The 22899-nt window shown below is 34.5% G+C and overlaps 2 protein-coding genes across 4 annotated transcripts in view; both read right to left on the reverse strand.

Moving 5' to 3' along the window:
• LOC127904804 (uncharacterized) overlaps positions 1-22899 on the reverse strand; it is a 40182-nt gene that overhangs the window by 3838 nt on the left and 13445 nt on the right. The gene's annotated exons all lie outside the window — the stretch shown is intronic.
• Positions 796-21363, reverse strand: LOC18108661 (MDIS1-interacting receptor like kinase 2). Of its 3 annotated transcripts, XM_052449692.1 has the most exons (3): positions 21150-21363; positions 1582-3918; positions 796-1419 (listed from the first exon to the last, which is right to left on the reverse strand). In XM_052449692.1, exons 1-3 carry the CDS (start codon positions 21319-21321, stop codon positions 1022-1024), a joined length of 2907 nt encoding a protein of 968 aa, XP_052305652.1. In that variant the 5' UTR covers positions 21322-21363; the 3' UTR covers positions 796-1021. The 3 variants fall into 3 exon arrangements, with proteins under 3 accessions (XP_052305652.1, XP_006371671.2, XP_006371672.3); XM_006371609.3 differs by lacking the exon at positions 21150-21363 and having other exon boundaries at positions 1582-4321; XM_006371610.3 differs by lacking the exons at positions 796-1419; positions 1582-3918 and adding an exon at positions 18152-18653 and having other exon boundaries at positions 18813-21363.

The raw sequence follows: 22899 nt of genomic DNA on the forward strand, positions 1-22899 counted from the left end.
GGAAATAGAGATATTAAAATGTGTACTGATCGCAGATATTTAGCTAAAAAATTAGTTATGCATATAAAAATACGACATTATACTTACAATATTTTTTTATATAAAAAGTTATATTTATTATGTACTTTTTCCTTAATTTATCTTTTTGATTATTTTTAATTATCCTCAATGTTTTTAGTTTATATTTTTAATTTTCAATTCCAAATTATTTTATGAAAAAATTGATGTCATTCTTTAAACAGAAAATAATATGCTGAAGTTGAATAAAAAAGGATACGAAGCTTTAGCCCGATATTCTTTGTTAGAGGTTTTTTTTTTTTTTTTTTTCTTGATTCTGTATATACTTGACCCAAAGCATTTAGCCCAGATTAATAAAGATATAGCCCGATATTCTTCAAAGAGAATCCAAGCCCACAGTCCATCACACAACCCACGGCCAGTGCTGAATAAACCTAAAGAAAACTAAAGCCAGCCCATTGGCTAGAGCCCACATAAGCCTCATCCAAGAAAACAATGGGCTAAAGCCAGCCCATTGGGGTTGAAATGCAGCCTATATTTCATGATTTCTTGAATTTTTTTAAATTTATTATTTTTATTTTTTCAGATCATTTTGATGTCTTAACACTAGAAATAATTTTTAAAAAATAAAAATAATATTATTTCATAAAAAAATGAAAAAAACCAAAAGAGAGGGATGAAATAAATATTGTTTTTGTATATTTATCAGCTTATTTAGGAAGAAATGATTCAAGAACAAGAAGCAAAAATGACGGAGGTATAACGAAGCACATGATCAAGATGGGAAATATGAAGCCACTTACTAGAACTGATGGGGAGATCATAATGAATTGTAGAAAGGACTATGGGTTTTAATCTTGCTCTTTCTACATTCAAAACCGAAACAAGGAGCACAGTTTTGTCAAATTTGAAAATATAGCATGATCATTTCTTAATTAATTGTTGTTTCACTTATCTTTCATAACAGGTATTTTTTTACATACTTCAAAAAAAAAAAAACTGGTCAGTCGACCACACTAACTGAATGTGAGAAGAGATCTTCCAAACTTATGGTGTCAAATTCCTTTGGCAGAGAAGGCCACTTAGTTGCAAGCTCCGAAGAAATTCTTCCCATTGTAGGTCGGGATTGCGGATTGGGATGCAAGCATGCAAGTGCTATCTTCATGATATGGACAGCACCCTCTGCTGCTCCTTTTTTAGGAAGCGAGATGCGTTGGTCAAGCACATCCTTCAACAATGTCTGTTGAGAAATCGGTGGCATCGAAGATGATGAGGAAGTTGCTTGTGATGAGAGTGTGGAGATGAGATCGCCTGGGTGCCTTCCCATCATCACTTCCATTGTTACCACTCCGAAGCTATAGACATCACATTTTTCAGTCACTTTCATCGTGTAAGCTAGCTCTGCCACAAAAAAATTGGTTTTGCTGTGTTTTAATCACATAGTTGCTAGAAATAAAATTGATAAAAAAAATTACTTAAGTATTTATAGTATAAGCTAAAAACATACTATTATTCTTACTATTATAGGAAGGAGGAACTTAATGTTGAAGTAAAGCTACGCACCTGGAGCAGTATATCCAAAAGTACCTGCAAATGAGGTCCAATTGGATGAGTCAGGCATCAACATTCTAGCTGTGCCGAAGTCAGAGACATGTGCCTCATATTCCAAATCCAGAAGGACATTATTGCTGGTAATGTCTCGATGAATGATCGGAGGAGAGGAAGAATGGTGAAGATAGGATAAAGCTCCAGCCATCCCTTTCACAACATTTAGCCTTTTCATCCAATCCAGCTCAATTGCTTGTTCCTCGGTGGTTATGATCTTTCTCAAGCTTCCTCTTTCTATGAACTCATAAACCAAAAAAGAGTGCTTTGCATGTGAGCAAAATCCATACAGCTTCACAATATTTCGATGTCGAATATTTGCCAAAACACAAACTTCCGTTTCAAAAGCTTTAAAATCGGACAACTTGTCTGTTTGTGACCGGTGAAGTTTCTTCACAGCAACCACCCGTTCTTCTGGCATCACTGCTTTATAAACAATTCCATATCCTCCTTCGCCAATGCAGTAGTTGGAATTGAATTCCTCGGTAGCTGCAATTATATTCTCATACAACAACTTCCCATCATGGCCCAATATCGTGAATAAGTTTCGATCTTGTTCAATATTCCCTGGCTCAGCTTTTCTCTTCCTAGCTCTTTGGCGGAGAATGAATAAAGCTCCAATCACAACAATCACTAAGAGTAAGCTTCCTAAAAGAGGGAGTACAATCAAAATAACAAGTTTGTTGCTCTTTCTCTTAACAGTTCTGCTGCTTTTTGGAAGATTGCATGGCTTTAGACCACTGGCGTTGCCACATATACCCATATTATCCCTTAATGCCTCAAATGAAGCGTTGTGGAAGGCTTTGATATCGGGAATGGGGCCTTGTAGCTTATTGGATGATATATCCACAACTGTCAAGCTTAATAGATCTTTGAAAGTGCGCGGAATCAATCCAGAAAGCATGTTGTGAGAGACATTCAGAGTTTCCAACATTTGCAGTTGCCCAAGTTGCCACGGTATCTCTTGAGCTAAGAAATTGCAACTCAGATCAAGATCTTGAAGAGAACGCAGAAAGCCTATCTGCTGTGGAATGCTATTTGTAAATTTATTATCAGTGAGGTTCAGCAACAATAAATTTGAGCACTCCCCAAGTTGTTTTGGAATCGATCCACTTAGATTATTAGATGCTAAATCAAGGATTTTGAGGGAAGAAAGCATCTTGATGTCTGAGGGAATGGCACCTGAAAGATGGTTGTTGCTAAGAGTAAGGTTGTACAACAACTTCAACCCCCCTAATTCTTTTGAGATGGTTCCTTCTAAGTGATTTGAGGACAAATCAATCAATTGTAATTGAGTAGCCTTCCCGAGCTCTGCTGGTATCTCCCCAGAAACATTATTGTTTGAGATTTTCAAGCTCGTTATGTTACGATAATCTCCCCATTTCAATGAAAGCTCACCATAAAAATTATTGTAACTCAAATCAACATAATCCAAATGTGGATAGATGCCAAAATCCTCAGAAATATTTCCTGTCAATTGATTCCTATCAAGTCTTAGTCGGTGTAAACTGGTACAGTTTTTCAAGCTTTTCGGGATGGAACCGGAGAAATAGTTGTTGGCAACGGTAAGATTTTCCAATACTCCTCCATGGCATACCTCTTGTGGCAAATGACCCGTGAATTCGTTGTCAGACAAATGAAATTGCTTCAAATGGGTGAGATTGTTCATCTCTAGGGGCAATGGACCATGAAGTTTGTTATTAGCCAAGCTCAATCCCACCAGAGATTTAAGCTGTCCTATTTCTGAAGGAATGCGACCAGAGAGTTTGTTATCCCAAAGAAAGAGATTGGATAGGTTTTTCAAATTTCCAATAGAGGAAGGAATCGAACCAGTGAGATTATTCACAGCTAATGAGAGACGGGAAAGAGACGTCAACTTTCCAATTTCATGTGGAATGGAGCCACTAAAAAGATTTCTACATAAAACTAAATCAGTGATACTTTTCAGGGAGCCTATCTCAGATGGGATACTTCCCGTGAGATCATTATAACATAAGCCCAACTGAGTAATCTTGGATAGATTACCGATATGTGATGGTAAGGTTCCATGAATTGAATTGTTCGAAAGGTCAAGAACGGAAAGATTGGGGAAGGATGAGAAGTTGAAATCATAAAGCGTACCTCTCAAACCGAAGTGCGGGAAGGTCAGATTGGCGACACTTCCAGAACCGTCGCAAGTGATTCCAATCCAATCAATGCAAGGGCTGGTGCCGACCCAAGAAGAAAGGAGAGATTGGCTTTGGTTGTCAAGACTTGCTTTCCATTTGAGAAGAGCCTCAGCTTCTTTAATATTACCTCCAGCAACTTTGGAATTGGCAGCACTAGTAGCCGCACCAAATATCGAAGTTTTAGAGGAAGTGTGATCAGCAAGAACAAAGAAAGAAGAGAAGTAGAACATGTGAAGGAGCAAGAAGATCAGGACGTGGAGAAAGATTGAGAAGAATGGTTTGTGCAGTAAGGACATCATGGTGTGTTTTCAAGAGATGCAGAATATTAATGGTTTGCTATGCTAGATGGAGATCCTAGGCTACATGCAGTGGTATTTATAGGATAAGGATTGGAGTCTTTCTTAATTTCATCGAATATTTAAATCTGAGATTTCCAGTTCATCAATAATTTCTTCTCCCATTGGAAATCATAAGATGCGACAAATATTGTAGACATTGATAATGTTGACTTGCTTTTTACATAGAAATTTATTTCTATTTTTCAAAAATAAATCTCATAAATGGAAATATAATAACAGGAGTAGTACCCATCTAAAAAACTAAATAAAAATAAAAGATAGCATAATTCGTGTGTGCGCGATTTCAAAAATGTAGAACATGTCTGATGAGTCTGCACTCTCATGAACTTGATTTGTTGTTGAGCAATAAAGCTTGCTTCAAGTCATGACTCGTAGCTTCATTTACCAGTGGGGCCTTTGCTAGAAATTAACTTCATGTAACGAAAGTCAGGTTGATGATTCATGCATCTGCACTGCAGATCTGCATTATATTTTTGTTATCCAAGGAAGGTATGAAGGGATTAATTAGAGGATTTGCTGCAGAGAGAGAAAAGTAAAAAGAAGAACATAGTTTTACTTTCTGTAATCAACTATTTTTAAGAATATTTTTTATATATAGCCTTTTAAGGTATTAACCTGATATAATCTAAGACCCAACTATTTGGCCAGGTCAATTACCCTTGTTTAATAACTATGGCTACCACTAACCAAGAGATTAGTAAAATAAATAAAATAATTATGAGAGGCGTGAATTAAAAACAACATTAATTTTTATCATAATCTTTTTCTCTCTCGAAGACGGGAAAATCCATATGATTCGGGAGAGTTTGTTTTTGTGGCAGCTTTTAAGACAAAACACAAAAACAAGGTATGTGATTACATTTGAAATGCAAGTTTGTGCTTGTGAGACCCATTACATTTGAAACACAAGCTATTCAATCACATGCTAACAAAAAATAATATCAACATGCTTAAAATAAACTATGTGTATAAATACCAATAAAAAAATTTGTTGGTAAAACTATTAAAACTGATAATAAAACTACTTACTTTCAAGCTATAGACTCAAAGTATTTTATTTATGCAAGGATAAATCTAACATTTTTATATATATTTTATTTTAAGATGTAACATGTCTAAAATCAAATATTATATGATTTATAGCTTCAAAATCAATTATTCATTGTATAATTATTAAAATTTAAACCTTTAGGGAATTGCTAGAATAAAATCTAATTAGGGAATTGCTAGAATAAAAATCTATTCAAGTATTAGTCAGGATCAAGATGTGATATGTCTAAAATCAAATCAAAATCAATTATTCATTGTATAATTATTAAAACCTTGAACCTTTCATCTTATAATAAAATACAAAGAATTTATAATTATAGCTTACAAAATAAGATGTACATCAATCACAATCATAATATCATCATAAATGAAAATTTACTCCTGTTTCTCTGGTGCTTGACACTGTTGAAATTTCCAAATCATCTTTGTTTTCCCTTTCCAAATAATTGTCGGAAAGTCCAACGTTCACACGCTATCTTGCTTAAGGGGCTGAATAGTACTGTAGATGGGTCCATGGGGATGGAAAAATTGTAACTTGATGGGCTCTCGCTGGGAGGATAGTCGGCGGATATCAAGTATAAATATCAACAGAAAAATCTCTCGAAAAAACTTTTAAATATAGTCATAAAACTCTTTGCTTTTCAGCTATAGACTCAAAATATTTTATTTATGGAAGGATAAATCTAACATTTTTATATGTATTTTATTTTATCTTATATATACCTCCAATACCATTTAAGAGGGTGGGTCTTGCTGCCAGCTTCTTACGTACGGTTGATTATTAATTTTGCCTACCGAAGTTGTTATAATTTTATGAATGTGATAGCGAGTGTTTGTTCATGATTTCTGCAATGGAACTTATCGTGCAAATTGGGGTTGGATTTTCTAATGAAATGATGGATACAACATGAAGTTGGAAATTCATTGATTAGTTGCGGTCTTCCTACGGTTGATTAATTTCTCATACCTTCTCTCTAACTATCAATATCATGGGCTAAAACGCGTTGATTTCTACTCTTATGAATTGTGCCATGTACAAAAATTACTATTATGCTTAAGAAATTATTCTCTTAAAACTTGTGTCATTCTATGTATTATGGTTAGGTATCAATCATCTATGCGTTTAACCAATAAAAAAAATAAGTTAACGTGACAAATGAGAAAAAATTATATGTTTATTAATTGATAAATCATTATAAAAAGAGAGAGTAAAAACACATATATAAAAATAAAAAAGAAAACAAATGAGCAAACATCACCACTAATTATGTTGGTTTCAGATTGCCTTGATTGCTTTTGTTTTTTATAGTGAATTTGTTAAACTCGTAACTCTTCCTGCATTTAACAAGCTTTATTTTGCTTATAAGAAAAAAATATTTGATTTTTTAAATAAATAAAAAATACCATAAAAAAAATATTTTTCTAAACTAAATAGAAATAAAAACAATTAAGAAAACAAAGAATTTGCCATAAAATCCTTTTGCATCACCATGCATATATGCTCTCATCTAATGGAATTGTTTCTAATTAGTGTTTTTTTTTATAAAAAAAAAAACCATTGAAATGGTCTACTATCGAAACATTGGTTATGAAATTTCAAATTCATCAATAATTTATTCTCCCTTTCCAAATCATAGGATGCAATAATATTGTGGGCTCTCCCCCTAGTGTGTGCAAGTCCTATAGATATTCACAATGTTGACTCCCTTTTGTTCCGGGAATTCCTGAACAAGTGTTAAATTCAATGACAAATTATACCATTACAGTTTTTCCATGAGACTTGTAACACAAACTTTTTCCATGAGATAGTTTAAACTCAACCTAAGTATATAAGAAAAAGTTATAAGAGAATTGTTTTTCTTTCTTTTAATTCTTGTGGCTGTCGTGACCCTCCCCTCATCAAACCAAGGATTTCATTTTTTAATCTTGAGTTTTTGGGTGATAGTTGACCGTTTGACCAAGTCAGTTTATTTCTTACCAATTGTCGCATGTGTGAGGTTTCGCAATGAGCGTCTTCTCGGATGATATTGGGAAATGAGAGAGACAAGGATTTCTTGTCTTTTATCAGTGGAAAGAGGGAATGAGAATCGCCACCTATTATTCTGGTCACTAAGAACCCTAACTAGTCTCAAAGATCGGGCACGAGGACTGATTGCGTAAAGGAAATGTATTAGCACCCTTAATACGCCTTGCTTAAGGTAAGCTACATTGTTTAATTGTTTGATATAAATTAAGATATTGTTGTGTTTTCTAATTGTTGGTCTGTCTAAGGTTTAAGAAAATTCATTCTCAGTAAAGAGATTCTTATCTTATCAAGTAAAACCTAATCATTATAACATTAACAAAAAAGAACTACCTTTTATTTAATATTAGGAATACGTCTTATGTATAAGTTTGTAATCTCAGTTATTAAAAGAAAACAAAATATTTTTTTTGGTATTTTTGAAATATAGGCCTAGTTCTTATAATTTTAATAAACTGATTATTAAAGCCCAAAATGCATGCTAATACATAATTTTTTTTTGTATGAAAATACAATATGAATTTTTTATATTTTTGAGAGACTTGGTTGTATGCATGAAAACAAGATATTTTTTGTTATTTTTTTATTTAATTTTTTTTGTATTATTTCAGAGAAAACCATGTATTTTAATACTGGATTTGTATCTTTACAGTATAAAAATACAAACTAATATTAAGAAAAAATGATAAAAAAAAATATACAAGAAAATCAAAAAAAAATTGAAAGGATTTTTGAATTTTTTTTGTTTTTGTTTAATATATAATATTTATTATATATTATTATTATTATTATATTATATAATATTATATTGGATTGGGCCCAACCCAATTATATGGTCTAAGCCCCTCCTGTTTGGGTCAATGTCGGCCCAAAACAGGGGTTTTGCCGATGTCGGCCTAATATATAATATTTTCTTTTTATTAGACTGGAGCGTCCCAGCCCAACCTTGTGGTTTGGGCCGGCACTGGTTTGGCTTAGTCAATAGTGGAAAAGCTCTCCATTGTTCATGCAGAATAATGGAGAAGGAAGAGATGCAAGAGAAGAAGAAGAAGAAGAAGAAGAAGAAAAGGAAGAAGAAGAAAGGGGAAGGTTGAGCTAGCAGTGACTTAACGGTGGTGCTAGTGGCAGAATGACGGTGGTTTCAAATGGCTACGGGGAGAAAAATGATGGTCTGCAGTGGCGACTGTTGCAGGAAGGGCAATCTTCTCTGTTTTTTTTTGTTCTTTTGTTTTTTTCTCTGTCTTTTATCTGTTTTCTTTATCCCCGGTATAGTTTTTTTTTCTTGTTCTTGTCATTGTTTTTTTTGTCCTTCCTCTTCTTCTTTCCCTCTTTATTTTTCCTTGTTTTTTCTTTCTTTCTTTTTTCGCTTCTATTTTGTTTTTTCCTTTGCCCCTCTGTTTTTCCTTTCTTTTCTTTTTTTGTTCCACCGTCCTTTCATCTCCCTCCTCACAGCTTGGTGAGGGGGTATTTATAAAGGGGAAAGGAAGAGAGCCACCCTACTTTTGTCCAGTCGCGCTGAATGGGTAGGGTGGTTGGGCGGCCACTAGGCAGTCACCCAAGGCCGCCTGCAGGGCTTGTCCCCTCTGTGTTTTTGTCTGGTGGTAGGCCATGGGTGTGGGTTGCGTCAGCTTTTTGGGTATATGGGAGATAGAGTGAGAGAGACGCTGCAGGGGAGAAAAATCCTTCTTCCCTTGCCTGCAGCCATAGTTATTAAACCCGGCCCGGGGGTTGACCTTACCAAGGGGTCGGGTCCCGGGTTTCATGGGTCAACCCGGGTCAACTCGGGTCAACCCGGATTAACCTGGAAAAATTAAAAAAAAATTAAAGTTTTAATATTTCATATGAAAAAATCCATGTAAATATAGATTATACATATTATGAAGTTTAAAAAAATATTTTAAAAAGTTTTTTATCCTACATTAAAAATATATTATGTTAAGCTTTTAAGTTAAAGTATTTAAACTAAAAAAGTTTTTTATCCCACATTGAAAAAACATAACTTTTTTCTTGGAAACATAGAGTATATATACTAATGAGTTTCAAATCCCACATTGAAAAGATAATATATTATCCTTTTAAGTTGAAGTATTTAAACCATAAGGTTTTTTATCCCACATTGAAAAAACATGGTTTTTTTCATGGGAACATAGAGTATATATATGAAAGGGTTTCAAATCCCACATTGAAAAGATACCATGTTATCCTTTTAAGTTGAAGTATTTAAACCAAAAGGTTTTTTATCCCACATTGAAAAAACATGGTTTTTTTCATGGGAACATATTGTATATATATGAAAGAGTTTCAAATCCCACATTGAAAAGATACTATGTTATTCTTTTAAGTTGAAATATTTAAACCAAAAGGTTTTTTTATCCCACATTGAAAAAACATGGTTTTTTCATGGGAACATAGTGTATATATATGAAAGGGCTTCAAATCCCACATTGAAAAGATACTATGTTATCCTTTTAAGTTGAAATATTTAAACCAAAAGGTTTTTATCCCACATTGAAAAAACATGGTTTTTTTCATGGAAACATAGAGTATATATACTAATGGGTTTCAAATCCCACATTTGAAAAAAAAAACCGGGTCTCGTCCGGGTTCGCCCGGGTCACCCGGGTTCCGGGTCGCCCGGGTTTGGTCGGGCTGTTGCCACAACCGGTCTTTTATTAAACCCGGACCGGTCCAGCCACCGGGTCGACCGGGTCCCGGGTCGACCCGCCGGGCCGGGCCGGGTTTAATAATTGTGCCTGCAGCGTGTTCATAGGAAGAAGAAGACATATAGTGTCGTTCAAAATGACACTGTTTTGAGCTTTGTCTTTTTTTTTTTGAATAACAGTAAACCAAACGATGTGGTTTTAAACAAAACATGTTATTTCATTTAAAAGAAAATATTGCCAAAAAGTTTTTATTTCCAAATCAGTCCTCAATTTATGATTTATTCAATCAAGCCTTCAATTGAGATTTTGGTTTTAAGAATCAATTCAATTGCATCCCTGCCAAATTCAAATGTCAGCCCTAAAGTTGACCATTTTTTTCACTTTGGTCCTTGATTTTGAATTTGTTCATTTTGACCCTCAATTGATCAACAAACTTCTAATTTCTTCAATTTAGCCCCTGATTCGGTCAATTCCAGCCCTTATATTAGCGCCCCTTTTTCAGTTTAGTTCTTGGTTTTGGATTTTTTTAATCAAGTCCCTAATTGCCCATCAAACTTTAATATTTATGCAATTAAGCCCCTAATGTGACCAAATTAACACTTAAAAATTATAATTTGATCCCCCCTAAACTTTAATTTCTTTTAATTAAAGCTCAAATTGACTTAAAAAATCAATCTTCTTGTAATTAAACCCTCCATAAATTCAATTAAACCTTTAATAAAATCTAATTGAGCCCTTAAACATCCAATTTTGAATTTATCTTTGTTAAATTGAATTTTCTTTACCAACAGGGCTTTTATTAGTCGAAAATATATTGTTAAATTCCAATCTTTGTATTTTTTAACCTTCTCAACCAAACTTTGGCCATTTTCAAGGCTCCTTGATGTCCTTTTCTCACTAATATATATTTTTTGGTTTTTCTTCTGATAATTCTTGATTTTTTTTTATTTTCTTCTTTTTGTATGGGGATCCCAAAAATGGGTAACAACACTAGTAAAGGTGACATATGGGTTTGCAAAACTAGTAGAAATCTATGTCAACGAGATTATAAGGTTGCACGATGTGTCGATCTCAATTGTGTCCAACAAAGGTCCACAGTTCACTTTTCAATTTTGGGTGAAGTTTCAGGAAGTTTTGGGGACTAACGTTCAGTTAAGTACTACTTTTCATTCTCAGACCAATAGATAGTTTGAAAGGACTATATAGATTTTGAAAGATATGTGAGAGCTTGTGTGATTGACTTTGGAGTAGGATGGAGCAATTACTTGTCTTTGGTGGAGTTTGCTTATAACAATAGTTATCAGGCAAGTATTGATATGGCACTATATGAGACTTTGTATAGCCGAATGTGTAGATCACCTGTATGTTGGTATGAGGTTGGTGAGAGGGGATTAATGGGCCCCGACTTAATACAGATTACTTTGGATAAGATTAAGGTGATTCGAGATAAACTTCAAACAGCTCAGAGTAGGCAAAAGATTTATGCGTATAAGAGGAGGCGTAATCTAGAAGTTTTAGTGGGTCACAATGTGTTCCTGAAGTTCTCCCCGATTAAAGGAATATTCATATTTAATAAGAAAGGAAAGTTGAGTCCCAAGTTTATATGGTCATTAGAGATCTTGGAAATAGTAGGGGCAATGGCATATTGGTTTGCCTTGCTGCCTAATCTATCCTCCATACATCTAGTGTTCCATGTTTTGATGTTAAGAAAGTATTTGTTTGATTCATCTCATATGCTGGAAATTCAATCGGTTGAGCTAAGGGATGATATGTTGTACAAAGTCCAACCAAAGGAAATAGTGGTTTGACAAGTTAAAAAACTTTGATCGAAGGAAATCACATCGGTTAAGGTTGTGTGGAGCGAACTCCCACGCAAAGAAGCGACATAGAAGAAATGCTTAACAAGTATTCCATACTTGTTTGAACTTGATGGTTGACTTTGGTTCTTAAAGTTTAAATTCGAGGATGAATTTTATATAACGGGGGAAGTGCTGTAAGACCCAAACTTTTAGCTCAAACCTAAGCCCAAGTCAGTGTAAACCCAACATAAGTTAACCTAGGTATATAAGAAAAAGTTGCAAGAGAATTATTTCTCTCTTCTAATTCTTGTGGTTGTCGTGATCCTCCCCTCATCAAATTAAGAATTTCAGTTTTTGATCTTGAGTTTTTGAGTTCAAGAAAGGTGAAAGTATCAAGTAAGTGGTTTCCTCTCATGTTACTTTTGATTATGGTTTGTTTATGGAAGGATAAAAAAGAGATTAGGGTTTATAAAGTCTTGAAGTTTATGTTGTTAAGATTGATTCATGATTATTATAGGTTTAAGGTTAAGTGATTGATTCTAGATGTGTTGTTAGAAATAAGGATTTGTGAATTGATTTGTTATGGGTTAAGAAATTTGTTTCAACTTTGCTGGAAAATCTAGATAGAATGGCTTGGGGTTGAAGATGATGAAATTTTATCTTGGTCCTTAATTTATAAAAATTACAGTTTAGTCCCTTAACTTTGAAAATTTATAATTTGACCCCGAAACATGTTCTGGAATTCTGGTTAGTATTCTTATGAGATTAAAGATGATGAATCTCAGTTTGATAATTGATTTGTGTAATTTTTAGTTTAGCCACTCTATTTTGGAGATTTACAGTTTAGTCCCTAAATTTTTGAAAAAAATATAATTTGGTCCCTAAAATGTAAATCGAGATCCTGGATATAATTAAGGATGGATTATGGGTGAAATTTTACTATGGTTATGTATTTTTGGCTTTTACAGTTTGGTCATCCAATTCTAGAAAAATTATGTTTTAATCCTTGATTTCTAAAAATTGTTGTTTTGGTCCCTGATTTATAAAAATTGTTGTTTATCCCTAAACTTAGGAGACTAAACCTGGTTTTCTTTTATGAATTGGAGTCTTTTATTTGTGTTGTTTTAAGTTGTTTTTTTAGTATATTCTATATATTTGTTGTAGGTATTTCTAACGATTCTCAATAGGATTTTCAGGTCTTTCATCTAATATTCCTTTTACTTATATATTTTTGGGGTGAGTTGGATAATATTTAATATACATGTAATATAAATAAATATGTATGTTGATTATATGATGATTACAACTAGTTAATTTCTTGAATATTTATATTTGTTGTTTTATTTTCTTAGTACTTATCTATTCTTGAATTTGCATTCGCATTCTATTGAACTAAATTCTATGATATACATTGCTTTGATAATTATGTGAATATCTATTATGCCTTGATATAGAAATTGTAAGTAACTTCATGCTAACATGACTAATTTGTGGACTTCCTTGTTAATTTTTGGGTATCATCTAGTGACCTTCAACTATTATCTGATTTTTAATATGTATTTCATTACTTTATAATAATATACTTAGTCTACTAAAAAAACAAAATTTCAATTCTTCTTTCTCCTTTCCAAATTCATAGTTTGAAAGTGGTATATTCACACGCTATCTTGCTCACGATGCTGAATAGTGTAACGTTATGGGCTCTCACTATGTATTGGAATCTTTTTCATAATTTCTTCTCCCTTTCCAAATCATTGCATGCGACAAATATTGTGGGCTCGCCTGACTAATTTGTGGACTTCCTTGTTCTTAAACATAATTTATTATGTTGAAGGATGTTTTTCATATTGAATTATTGTAATGACCTATCTTTGTTTGTAATTAAAGACATAAAGACTCCAACTGTTAATTTTGGCTATAGGTGCAATTTTCTCTATGCAATCAATACTATGGTTTATATATATATCACATCTAGCTGGTTTCTTTTTGTACATTGTTAGTAATAGATATGAATGATAATTAATTTACAAATAATGAATTTAATATTAACAAATGATGATGAGATACTTAATGACACATAAAATATTTAACCTTAGTTTATGTTCATATGTGAGATTAAAGAATACTACTAGGCCAAAAATTATCACACAAAATCCTAAGTTTCATTTTCTTGTTGGAATTTCATCTCTTGGTTCATAGCTACTTTCCACCTCGAGTCAACAAAGCTTCTTGAATATTATTTGGAATAAATATAAAAATAATTAATTTACAAATAATAAATTTAATATTAAAAAAATAATGGTTATACAGCTAATTAATATAACTCATATATATGATATTTGACTTCATTAGCCAAAAATTATCACAAAAGATAAATAATCTAATTAGGGAATTGCTAGAATAAAATCTATTCAAGTATTAGTCAGGATCAAGAAACTAAAATTAAGATGTGATATGTCTAAAATCAAATCAAAATCAATTACCCATTGTATAATTATTAAAACCTTGAACCTTTCATCTTATAATAAAATACAAAGAATTTATAATTATAGCTTACAAAATAAGATGTGCATCAATCACAATCATAATATCATCATAAATGAAAATTAACTCCTGTTTCTCTGGTGCTTGACACTGTTGAAATTTCCAAATCATCTTTGTTTCCCCTTTCCAAATTATTGTCGGCAAGTCCAGCGTTCACACGCTATCTTGCTTAAGGGGCGGAATAGTGTAGACGGGTCAATGGGGATGGAAAAATTGTAACTTGATGGGCTCTCACCGGAAGGATAGTCGGCGGATATCAAGTATAAATATCAACAGAAAATTGTATTGGAAAAACTTTTACATCTAGGACAGTAGTTAAAGATTATTTTTAAATTTTTTTGTATTTATTTGTTATTAAAAAAATTATTCAATGAAAAACAAAAACACTTTCCAATCAATAAAAAATTTGATTTGATTTTCAGGAAAGTATTTTCCTTTTATTTTAAATAAAAAAACATTTTTAAAAAATTATAAAAAATTTAAAAATATTATATTATTTAAAATTTTCAAATCATGTTTGTTTTACTTTCCTAATTATTGTGGAAAGTCCAACGTTCACATGCTATCTTGCTTAAGGGGCTGAATAGTACTGTAGATGGGTCCATGGGAATGGAAAAATTGTAACGCTATGGGTTTGTGGGTAATATTTGGTATTGTATTTTAGAAATGTTTTTTAAAAAAATTGCAAACTCCTTCCTCTTTTATCCTCAAATTCGGCTAGAACATTAACAATCAATGGCATGATCTATCATACGCTCCAAAATGTCGGAATGTATAATACACTCATTATTCATTACTGCATTAATGGAGGAAATTCTGAGTTTCCATGCATGAGTCAGTCCAGCAATGGTCGAATTTCATGGCAATGCTAAGAATAACAGTAGCTGTCTAGCTAGGAAGATTGCGAGTAACATTGTTATTTGGTAACCAAGAAAAAAATTATTATCATATATGTCGCACCCGACATCGCGGCGGCCCACAAAATAAATTCTTGAATATGGAAAAAGAACAGATTTCTGGCATCTTGTTCTTTTAGGGGAAAAGGTCTTGTTTAAGGAGTCGCCACCTAGTATTATGGTCACTAGGAACCCTAACTGGTCAACAGAGATTCTATGGTACGAAACTGGTTACGTAAAAGGAAAAATATTATCACCCCTTAAACATTCTGCCTGAGGCAGACTACATTGATGGTTTTGTCTTAAATTACTAAATGTTTATTAGTTTACGCTATGATAATTTGCTTATAATATTCCTGAATCTGGCGTCAGTGAATATTCAACTACGAATATCTGCAACTCTGATGTTGGTAAATATTATGTAGCTATAAAAACAATTAGATCAATATTTTTTATTCCCTACTCTAGCGCTAGTAAATAAATAAATAAAAATAAATTTATTTTTAAGCATGCACATGTTTTTTTTTGTTTTTTTAGCTAAATAAAATAAAATACAACGAATAAAAATAATATAAATTTAAACCGGTATTTTTATTCCTGACTCTGGCATCAGTGAATAGACCAATAAATTTACATTATTTTTATTCATTCATACACATTTTTTATTTTTTTTATTTTTTCTACTTTTTCTATTTTTCTGTTTTTTTATTTTTTTGGGGGCTGGGCCCAGCTCAGCCCACATGGGCTGGGCTGGATCCAGCCAGCCCGGCCCGGTCACTGGCCCAAGCCAGTGACCCGGCTGGGCAAACAACACGCGTGTCTAAGTGTTCAGTGAATTAAAATTCACATGAACAGTATAGCATGAATTAAAACTGAAAGGCGAGAAGAGATGAAGAAAAACTTACTTGTGGTCTACCGCTCCTGAAGATGAAGACGAAGTTGAGGGCGGTTGGTGCTCATTAGGTTCAGCTAGCATAGCATTCACGAGGCCACCAGTGCTGGTGCCTGAAATCACATCAAACTAGTCTGCAAGTCTTGCGTCTGCACCATCCAGCTTCTGGTGCAGCTGCGGGGTAAAGACGAAGACGATGGTGACGACCGGTTAGCTCTGGCCGGACGATGTCTTCTCCCTCCTCGTTTCCTGCCTGTCTAGATGGTGTCTGGAGGCTGGTTGCTGAAGACTGTGAAGACGATGGTCAATGCCGGTTCTCGTCTCTGCGCTTTCGTCGGCTGGGTTGAGTTTGCGTCTCCTTTTCTCCTGGTTTTTATATTCTGTCACCTTCAGTTCTGAGATGAAGGGACAAAGACGATGGTGGGGCTGATCCTCGTCTCTGTGTCGTTCCTCTGCTTTTTCTCTCCTTCTCGGTTTCTTTGTTCTTTTTTTTTTTTTTGTGTTATTGGTCCCCTTTTCAGTCCAGTTCCTCCTGTGCTCCCTTCGTGTTCTAGGTTCTCTCCCCGTTTTTTCCCCCCGTTTAAGGTTTCTTGCACTGCTCGCTCTTCTGTTTTTTCTGTCTTCTTCCTTTTGTTCTCGTGTCTTTTTCTCTCCGTTCAGCCTTGACTCTGCCTTTTTCTTCCTCCTTTTCGTCCTCCCAGTTTTTCTTTTTTTCTCTGTAGCCTTCTCTTGCTTATAAAGCCAGAGAATGGCCTTTCTTCACGCGTTCGTGCCTCACGATCGTGAGGCACGAACGCCTCTGTTTCTTAGAGAAGAAACAGGGGCAGAAAACTTGCTCCCCTCTGTACAGTTTCTGTTCTTGCGTCTTGTTGTGTTCCCGGTGTTACTTCCTCTCTGTAAGCAGGGAAACGGAGACGTGATGGAGGACTGGTGGGCTAGTTGCTTTCTTCCTCCGCTGCTCGTGGCCTCTCTCCGTGGCCTCCTCTGTTTCTTTGAGAAGAAACAGAGGAACGAAAGTTTTTTTCTATTCTTCCCCCGGTTCTGTGTTTCTCTAGTGGCTTTTCGGTTATGTCATTTTCCCCCCCCTTTGCCGGTTCTCCTTCTCTGGTTTTTATAACCAGAGAATGCCATGCGGTTGCAACTTCTGTGTTTCTCTAGTGGCTTTTCGGTTATGTCATTTTTCCCCCCCTTTGCCGGTTCTCCTTCTCTGGTTTTTATAACCAGAGAATGCCATGCGGTTGCATGGATTTTAATGCAATAAAGGCATGCGTTTTCTTCTTGTTTTCCGGTGAAGATGATGAATAGTGTTCTTTCAAACGACGCCGTTTTGGTATGTGAGGTGGCCATTTGCGTTTTGGCCCATGAAGTTCCGAAAAGTTTATAATTAAGCCCCTAGTTTAAACTGTAATTGCCCCTGCATTTCGGTGTCTTTTACAAGTTAGTCCTTGGACTTTAATCTGCTGCAATTGTGCCCCCAATTAACCCCAAACTTTTCTTTTTCTTCAATTAAGTCCCTGATTTCATTAATTTAATTAATTCCAAGCTCAATTAAGTCTCAAAACTTATCAATTCTCCAATTAAACCCTTGATTGGATGAATTAAATTAATTTCAAGCTTGATTAAGTCTCAAAACTTATCAATTATTCAATCAAACCTTTAACTTGATTAATTAAATTAATTCCAAGTTTAATTATATTAATTCTAAAGTTTAATTATATTAATTCTAAAGTTTAATTAAACCCCAAAACTTCCAATCATGTTGCCCTTAACCCAAATTTTAATTCATTCTTTATTTTTTTCATTTTTTTCATTTTTTTATCCTTTTCAGTAAATAAAATAATAATAATAATAATTAAAATAAAATGGTTAAAAATTGAATTATGACAATATATATCAAAAATATATATCAAAGCACATGATCAAGATGGGAATATGAAGCCACTTACTGGAACTGATGGGGAGATCATAATGAATTGTAGAAAGGACTATGGGTTTTAATCTTGCTCTTTCTACATTCAAAACCGAAACAAGGAGCACAGTTTTGTCAAGTTTGAAAATATAGCATGATCATTTCTTAATTAATTGTTGTTTCACTTATCTTTCATAACAGGCATTTTTGACATACTTTAAAAAAAAAAAAAAAAAAGCCAACCCATGAACATAGTCTACATCAAATTACAAAATTTATTGCTCAAATCTATAGTTGAAGAGAAGAAGTTAAACCCCTCAAAAAACTGGTCAGTCGACCACACTAACTGTATGTGAGAACAGATCTTCCAAACTGAGTGTGTCAAATTCCTTTGGCAGAGAAGGCCACTTAGTTGCAAGCTCCGAAGAAATTCTTCCCATTGTAGGTCGGGATTGCGGATTGGGATGCAAGCATGCAAGTGCTATCTTCATGATATGGACAACACCCTCTGCTGCTCCTTTTTTAGGAAGTGAGATGCGTTGGTCAAGCACATCCTTCAACAATGTCTGTTGAGAAATCGGTGGCTTCGAAGATGATGAGGAAGATGCTTGTGATGAGATTGTGGAGATGAGATCGCCTGGGTGCCTTCCCATCATCACTTCCATTGTTACCACTCCGAAGCTATAGACATCACATTTTTCAGTCACTTTCATCGTGTAAGCTAGCTCTGCCAAAAAAAAAAAATGGTTATGCTGTGTTTTTATCACATAGTTGATAGAAAAAAAATTGAAAAAAAATTACTTATGTATTTATAGTATAAGCTAAAAACATACTATTATTCTTACTATATATTGTAGGAACTTAATGTTGAAGTAAAGCTACGCACCTGGAGCAGTATATCCAAAAGTACCTGCAAATGAGGTCCAATTGGATGAGTCAGGCATCAACAGTCTAGCTGTGCCGAAGTCAGAGACATGTGCCTCATATTCCAAATCAAGAAGGATATTATTGCTGGTAATGTCTCGATGAATGATCGGAGGAGAGCAAGAATGGTGTAGATAGGATAAAGCTCCAGCCATCCCTTTCACAACATTTAGCCTTTTCATCCAATCCAGCTCAATTGCTTGTTCCTCACTGGTTATAATCTTTCTCAAGCTTCCTCTTTCTATAAGCTCATAAACCAAAAAAGAGTGCTTTGCATGTGAGCAAAATCCATACAGCTTCACGATATTTCGATGTCGAATATTTGCCAACACACGAACTTCCGTTTCAAAAGCTTTAAAATTGGACAACTTGTCTGTTTGTGACTGGTGAAGTTTCTTCACAGCAACCACCCGTTCTGGTGGCATCACTGCTTTATAAACAATTCCATATCCTCCTTCGCCAATGCAGTAGTTGGAATTGAATTCCTCGGTAGCTGCAATGATATTCTCATACAACAACTTCCCATCATGGCCCAATACCGTGAATAAGTTTCGATCTTGTTCAATATTCCCTGGCTCAGCTTTTCTCTTCCTAGCTCTTTGGTGGAGAATGAAGAAAGCTCCAATCAAAACAAACACTAAAAGTAAGCTTCCTAAAAGAGGAAGTACAATTAAAATAACAAGTTTATTGCCCTTTCTCTTAAGAGTTCTGCTGCTTTTTGGAAGATTACATGGCTTTAGACCACTCGCGTTGCCACAAACACCCATGTTGTCTCTGTATGCCTCAAATGGAGCATTAAGGAAGGCTTTGATATCGGGAATAGGGCCCTGTAGCTCATTGTATGATATATCCACCGCTGTCAAGCTTAACAGTTGTTTGAAAGAGCTCGGAATCAATCCAGAAAGCACGTTGTGAGAGACATTCAGAGTTTCCAACATTTGCAGCTGCCCAAGTTGCCACGGTATCTCTCGAGCAAGGAAATTGCAGCTAAGAACAAGATCTTGAAGAGAACGCAGAAAGCCTATCTCCTGTGGAATGCTTTTTGTAAATTTATTATTACTGAGGTTCAGCAACAATAAATTTGAGCACTCCCCAAGTTGTTTTGGAATCGATCCACTTAGATTGTTAGATGCTAAATCAAGGATTTTGAGAGAAGAAAGCATCTTGATGTCTGAGGGAATGGCACCCGAAAGATGGTTGTTGCTAAGAGTAAGGCTGTACAACAGCTTCAGCCCCCCTAATTCTTTTGGGATGGTTCCTTCTAAGTGATTTGAGGACAGATCAATCAATTGTAATTGAGTAGCCTTCCCGAGCTCTGCTGGTATCTCCCCAGCAACATTATTGTTTGAGATTTTCAAGCTCGTTATGTTACAGTAATCTTCCCATTTCAAAGAAAGCTCACCATAAAAATTATTGTAACTCAAATCAACATAATCCAAATGTGGATAGATGCCAAAATCCTCAGAAATATTTCCTGTCAATTGATTCCCATCAAGTCTTAGTCGGTGTAAACTGGTACAGTTTTTCAAGCTTTCCGGGATGGAACCTGAGAAATAGTTGTTGGCAGCGGTAAGATTTTCCAATACTCCTCCATGGCATACCTCTTGCGGCAAATGACCCGTGAATTCGTTTTCAGACACATGCAATTGCTTCAAATGGGTGAGATTGTTCATCTCTAGGGGCAATGGGCCATGAAGTTTGTTATTAGCCAAGCTCATTGACACCAGAGATTTAAGTTGTCCTATTTCTGAAGGAATGTGACCAGAGAGATTGTTACCCCAAAGAAAGAGAATGGATAGTTTTTTCAAATTTCCTATAGAGGAAGGAATCGAACCAGTGAGATTATTTACAGCTAATGAGAGACGGGAAAGAGACGTCAACTTTCCAATTTCATGTGGAATGGAGCCACTTAAAAGATTTCTACATAAAACTAAATCAGTGATACTTTTCAGGGAGCCTATCTCAGATGGGATACTTCCCGTGAGATCATTATAACATAAGCCCAACTGAGTAATCTTGGATAGATTACCGATATGTGATGGAATGGTTCCATGAATAGAATTGTTCGAAAGGTCAAGAATGGAAAGATTGGGGAAGGATGAGAAGTTGAAATCATAAAGCGTACCTCTCAAACCAAAGTTCGGGAAGGTCAGATTGGCGACACTTCCAGAACCGTCGCAAGTGATTCCAATCCAATTAATGCAAGGGCTGGTGCCGACCCAAGAAGAAAGGAGAGACTGGCTTTGGTTGTCAAGACTTGCTTTCCATTTGAGAAGAGCCTCAGTTTCTTTAATATTACCTCCAGCAACTTTGGAATTGGCAGCACTAGTAGCCGTACCAAATATCGAAGTTTTAGAGGAAGTGTGATCAGCAAGAACAAAGAAAGAAGAGGAGTAGAACATGTGAAGGAGCAAGAAGATCAGGACGTGGAGAAAGATAGAGAAGAATGGTTTGTGCAGTAAGGACGTCATGGTGTGTTTTCAAGAGATGCAGAATATTAATGGTTTGCTATGGTAGATGGAGATCCTAGGCTACATGCAGTGGTATTTATAGGATAAGGATTGGAGTCTTTCTTAATTTCATCGAATATTAAAATCTGAAATTTCCAGCTCATCAATAATTTCTTCAATTAAAAATGTCACATTTCTGTCCACGCCTTGTTAACGATCAGCACCTCGTCATTTCCTTCTCTCGAAACACGAGAGAAGGAAACCTGATTTTGAAGTCCTTTCTACAGCATCCAAGACTTATTATAGGTTAAAGAATAATATAAAATTATTTATTAAGTTTTATGTGATAATTTATATTGAGATAATTTTTTGATATAATATTAGAAATTTAATGATTAAATGGTGAAGAATCCAAATCTTTTTTTCTCTAATTATGTAGTGATGATACTGTGTAACCGGTCTTTTGAGTTGAGATATTAGAAAAATTAGAATAAATAATTACTCCAATTAACCCAAATTTTCTCAGCAAACATTTAAAGATTAGGAATATCATTCTTTCCGTTTTATGTTTACTTAAATTTTCTTACTTTAATTTCACTGTTTGACCTCTGAATATAAATTAAATCTTAGGCAAAATTGGTTTTATACTTTCGTTTTGCAAGGAAAATATCTTATTGGAAGCTTACCGAGGGCAGCCAACCACCATACAAAAGCTTCAACGTTCGCTGGGCTAGAGACTTCCAAACACATGAATCTATTGACTGTCTGTTTCCTTGTAAAATTACTGCGTCCAATAACTTCCTACAAGACTGAACTGTATACATCTCTGTGCTGTGATGAATCCAAACTTATCTATCTTGCAGCTTCGGATTCAACTGAAAACTCTCCCAAGACCTTAATTAGCTGTCTCCTTCAATTAAACTTCCAAGCCCAAACTGAATCTTGCCAGCAACCTGAATCTTGCCAGCATACACTTTTGATCACATGCAAGCGTAAACAGTCCTGGGAAGACTGTCCTCAATGCACATTCAAGTCTTATTTGGTGATGTTTTCTACCGAGTCATCTGTGTGACAGACATTCTATATATGCTTCCAAGTTGTTGTCAAATACACTATAAGTCCATGCTCAAGGAGCCAGTCATCCTTACTTATATATATATAAAAACGAAGCAAAGGGTTCAAATTGGCATAGTGATCGACTGAAATTACCTTCATTAAGCTTAAAAATCAAGGAGTTTTTGGCTCATAAAAAATAATATGGTTTTTAATAAGGTGCAGCCGGATTGAAATTTGAGTTTCTCTTCGATCTTGCATAGATTATGAGTTTGGATAGTGTGTAGCAACTACACTATAAATAACCTAATCTGTAATGCATTTAATTTCAACTATACTAATAATGACTTTATCTATAGTGCATCTAATTTCAACTTATTAATTCAGTTATTCTTTTTAATTATGTTTCTTTCTATTTCCTTTTATATCATTTGTAATGCAGACATTTTATTTTCTTGTAAATGATTATTTAAATTTTCATAGGTCACCTTTTAAAGATTATATTTTGATTAATACACTCGATTATTATATATGTATAAAAAATAT

This window comes from Populus trichocarpa, chromosome 19 (assembly GCF_000002775.5).
Source record: "Populus trichocarpa isolate Nisqually-1 chromosome 19, P.trichocarpa_v4.1, whole genome shotgun sequence".
In the NCBI taxonomy this organism is placed as follows: domain Eukaryota; kingdom Viridiplantae; phylum Streptophyta; class Magnoliopsida; order Malpighiales; family Salicaceae; genus Populus; species Populus trichocarpa.

Bases quoted from the DNA above. Each gene is read 5' to 3' on its own strand.
- LOC18108661 (XM_052449692.1), bottom strand. From the start codon at position 21,321: ATGACGTCCTTACTGCACAAACCATTCTTCTCTATCTTTCTCCACGTC. The intron at 3,919-21,149 runs GTAATATTAAAG...AAGTTGCTGGAG, and splicing joins CAATTCCAAAGTTGCTGGAG to GTAATATTAAAGAAGCTGAG. The intron at 1,420-1,581 runs GTGCGTAGCTTT...TTTTTGTGGCAG, and splicing joins TTTTGGATATACTGCTCCAG to AGCTAGCTTACACGATGAAA.